At 37.6% G+C, this 4,034-nt stretch overlaps 1 protein-coding gene across 2 annotated transcripts; it reads right to left on the reverse strand.

Moving 5' to 3' along the window:
• Positions 1–521: 521 nt before the first annotated feature.
• LOC112525285 (chloroplastic import inner membrane translocase subunit HP30-2-like) lies at positions 522–3,680 on the reverse strand. 2 transcript variants are annotated; one of them, XR_003070420.1, is made up of 7 exons: positions 3,290–3,680; positions 2,485–2,600; positions 2,109–2,235; positions 1,185–1,333; positions 1,025–1,087; positions 625–785; positions 522–591 (listed from the first exon to the last, which is right to left on the reverse strand). XR_003070420.1 is itself a non-coding variant. In XM_025135347.1 (6 exons), exons 1-6 carry the CDS (start codon positions 3,572–3,574, stop codon positions 749–751), a joined length of 777 nt encoding a protein of 258 aa, XP_024991115.1. In that variant the 5' UTR covers positions 3,575–3,680; the 3' UTR covers positions 522–748. The 2 variants fall into 2 exon arrangements, 1 of the variants encoding a protein (XP_024991115.1); XM_025135347.1 differs by having other exon boundaries at positions 522–785.
• Between the last annotated feature and the right edge of the window lie 354 nt (positions 3,681–4,034).

A 4,034-nucleotide genomic window follows, 5' to 3' on the forward strand; every position in this document is an offset into this window, starting at 1 on the left:
CCCTAGTTATAAAATCGGTAACAGATATGGGTTTGTCATGTTTCTGTTGCATCTTGTTTTGGTGGTCACGGGTTCTATGGTAGCTGTTTTGCTTGGCTTTTGGTGGGGTTCACAAAACAAGGAAGACGAAAACATGGTTTTTTTGGGGGGGGGGGTGATGCAACTTCTGTTTCGGTGGCACAGGGCTAAAGAGACGGCGTGGGATCCATCGATCCCCAACAAAGAGAACTCCTCATCGCAACACTACCATCATGATAGACAACAAACGGTTCAGGTGGACGATGATGGTGGAGTTCGTCGGTCGGTCATTGTAGCCGCAAGAAATGAAGCAACGACGATATGTGGCAATGTTTTATAAAATGTAAGTCATAGGGCTGTAATCTATAATTATTTTAAAAGAGACCAAATGGTTTAATTGTACTGTAATTTTTGGTTTTATATATCATTTCCTTTCCTAGTTATTTAATATATAAAAATTAAAAAGACAACAGATAATGGTAAAAAGAACAATATAACATGTATTAAAAATAACTAATTTTATGGCAATTACCATTAAACACCAAAATTCAGTACCCATTGATGTTCCAAATGAAAATTAGTTGAGATTTAGAAGGAAAAAAAATGCAGTCTGCTACATTTCATTTGACTACATACATGATTACATGCAAAATCCCATAGCTTTTAAGCCTGCAAGTACAGACATCTTCACCATCAACAAACCCTTCAGTCTTCTTTCTCCCTCAACAACTTATGTCCTCCTACCTCCTTTCTTCACCTCCTTCTCCCTACACACACAAAACACATGTTTTAAAGCAAAACTCACACACTCGTCACATTCTTGAACCCTTGACCTCCAAGAAGGTTGGAATCTACAGTAACTTGGGTGCCGCTAGGCCCTTGACACAAAACACAAGTTTCCATGGTCAATGGTCTAATCTCACCATCACCCTTTTACCAAACAGATTAGATTTCAAGAATGTGGAAGCAGAAGAATTGGCCTAAAATGGAAGAGTAAGATTCAGACCTTTGGATGTGATCAAGAATAAGCAGTCTTGGTCCAGGAGGGATTTTCACATCTTGCAGTGCACTGATTAATATCATATATTTAACAAACATAAATCAACAACACCAAGAGAAAACGAGAAACGGGAATATGAGAAAAGGACTTCGTTGTTACTACTAACCTATCGGTAAGCAATGACAAAGTGTTGTCCGTTAGCAAGCCCTTTTTGAAGTTCTTCTCATAATGCCCAAGACCAAGATTAGTTAACATGCCTCTCGTTTTATCATACAATACGTCTTCCACTTTGGGTTGTGAGAATTTCTCCCCTACCTGCACAACCGCAAAAACTGTTGCACTTAGAAAACCAAACAAACCCAGTAAATCCCACATGGAGTGGGGTCTAGGGAGGATATAATAATGTAGGCATCTTTCCTCCACCTCAAGGAGTACAGACTGTTTATGTGAAAAACCACGCTCGCTAAACGGTCGCACTTAGCACCCGTTATTAGAATTTTCAAGCTCAAAAAGCAAACCATTCAAGAGCACGACAGAAATGTGAAACACCTCTACATATTGATAACATGCTTAAAGCAATTAAAGGTTGATCCAAATCCAAAACTGCTTTGTTGGCCAGTGGTTTATCGGCATGAGCAGAAAGATAGCTTTTTTCTACCTGTATAAGCTTTATTTCTTGTTTGATGGATGAGTTGTAAACCATGCACATATTTCTCAAGAGATACAACGAGTAAATTCATCTTCTAGTTTAAAATGCATACTAGTACAAGTTTGTGATGCATATGATGCCTTGTTTTAAACATTGGTATACCAATGTAAATAGTAAAAAAAATGTATGGTCTCAACCAGATGAAAAGCTCATGGTTAGAACATATACGATATACCCAAAAAGGTTTATCATTAGGTTATCAATAGCTAACTATGAATATTAACAGCACCATAGTTTCGGTTAGCACACACAAGATCAACAAGTTTGCAGTTTGGGGACTGTTTAGAGGCACATAGCAGCACTATTGGTCCTACCAAAGCTCAAACAAGCTCAAACACACACCCAAAGGGGAATTGAAAAGGATGAAGCAATTTAAATCACCTTATAAAGTCCACCCTGCATGAGTGCAAAGAAAACACCAGATGAGATCACATTTGCAGCCTGATTAGGACCCCCCATACCACTAACCAATGAGAACATGACTCCAGAACCGAAAGCTGCCACCATACTGCAATGTACACATAGATCAATATGAAATCAAACTGAAAACATCATTTTCATGTCCCCTGTATACCAAGGAAATAGTGTTGTCTAATAAGTTGCATACAAGGGAGAAATACACTTCTACTATATATATTGATTTGCAGGCATGTATGGCAAACCCACATAGCATAGGGAACTTTATGAGAATTGGGCCGTTCATTTTTTTAAAATGAGAGGAGGGAACTACTTTCCTAATGCCTACCCCTAAGCTTACCTGGTCTGGACGTCCTCTTTGCCTCTTAATCTTCTCATGACACAAGATATGCCAGCATTAACACCCGTCATAACAGCAAAATTACGAGCCTGTATCAAGGGCCCGCCTGAAAGAGCCTGTGCATACAGCAAAAGATTTTCAAAAACTTATCAGTATACTATTTCCGACTTCCAATTACATGATTTCAGATTTAAATTCACGCAACCATACAAGCTAGCACCAGTTACATACATTATAGATGCAAATACTCATTATTACATAAAGACTTGCTTGTCCTATCGCTGCCAATAAAACCACTTCCGAAAGTTCAATTTCATATTCATCAACCAAAAAGTTCCTTTCCAACTCAAAAATCGAATTCTATACAGAGAAGTGTTCATTTCCCAATCCCAAAAAGATAAAACATTTCTATTCATTGAAAGAAGTGATGCACTTTGACTAAAGAATTCAAAAGGGTTAATTTCAGCTAAAATGTTTTATGAGTTCATAAACTTAATGCGGATAAACACATTAGTTTTCGAAATAAGTGGTACAAATAGAAGATTGGAGGTGTGATGAGACAATAGATTTTTATTATGATTTAAAACAAAATTCATATCAAGCTCTGGGGTTTAAATTCAAGTGTCAACAAAGCAACAGACTTGAATCTTGTTATCGAATTCCCCCAAACCTATTGAAGAAAAGGGGTATATATAAAGATAACTCTAGTAATCAACGAAACTAACAAACCCCAAACCCTTGAAATCTAAAATTCAAATGAACCAAAATTGAAGAACGGTAAAGAAAGGAGAAAACATATAGTAACCTGGGCTTGCTGAAGGGAGGCTCTAGCCTGAGGACTAAGGGAGGCGTTTGGGGGTGTTGGAGGCGTAAAAGCGGATGAGACATCGTTGGTAAGAGTACCCATAAACCCACCGATAGCGGCACCTTGGAGGGCGCTGGTGGCGGTGACGACGGCAGCCTCCACGGGTAAAGACTGTTTGGCAAGCCAAGTCTTGAAAAGGGTCTCAAATTCTTTGTATTTCGTCTGCAGCTGCGTCACCGGGTTCTGCTGACCCACCACCAAAACACCTTGCTTTCCTTCCCCCATGAATGCTTTCTGTAATGAAATATTGAAGCTGAGTTTACGTTTTTTTTTTTTTGGGAGGGGGGTGAGTGTGGATTGGATTGGATTGGGATAGGAATGCTACTTGATTTGTTTTCTTTTTCAGTATTTAGGGTTCTGATGCAGGCGAGCGGGGACAAGGCCACAAAACTGAAGCGTACGGTGAAGTTTATGCGGATTTGTAAGGGGGTTAGTTATTTACACCACCTATTAAAAAAATAAAAAAGAAGAACTATAAATAATACTAAAATGGTATTCGTGTAATGCAGGGAGGTAAATATTACGTTTTATTCTGTCTTTATAAATGTTTTAATACGATTTTTATGTGTTTTGAGAAAAATATAATGTTTTTATTTTTAAATAAAATATAAATTTAAAATATCATAAAATTTCAAAAATAAATATATCAATATTAATATTAAATTAACTATTTAAAAGTTCTTGT

Source organism: Cynara cardunculus, assembly GCF_001531365.2.
Source record: "Cynara cardunculus var. scolymus isolate 2C chromosome LG 13, CcrdV1, whole genome shotgun sequence".
NCBI classification, from domain to species: domain Eukaryota; kingdom Viridiplantae; phylum Streptophyta; class Magnoliopsida; order Asterales; family Asteraceae; genus Cynara; species Cynara cardunculus.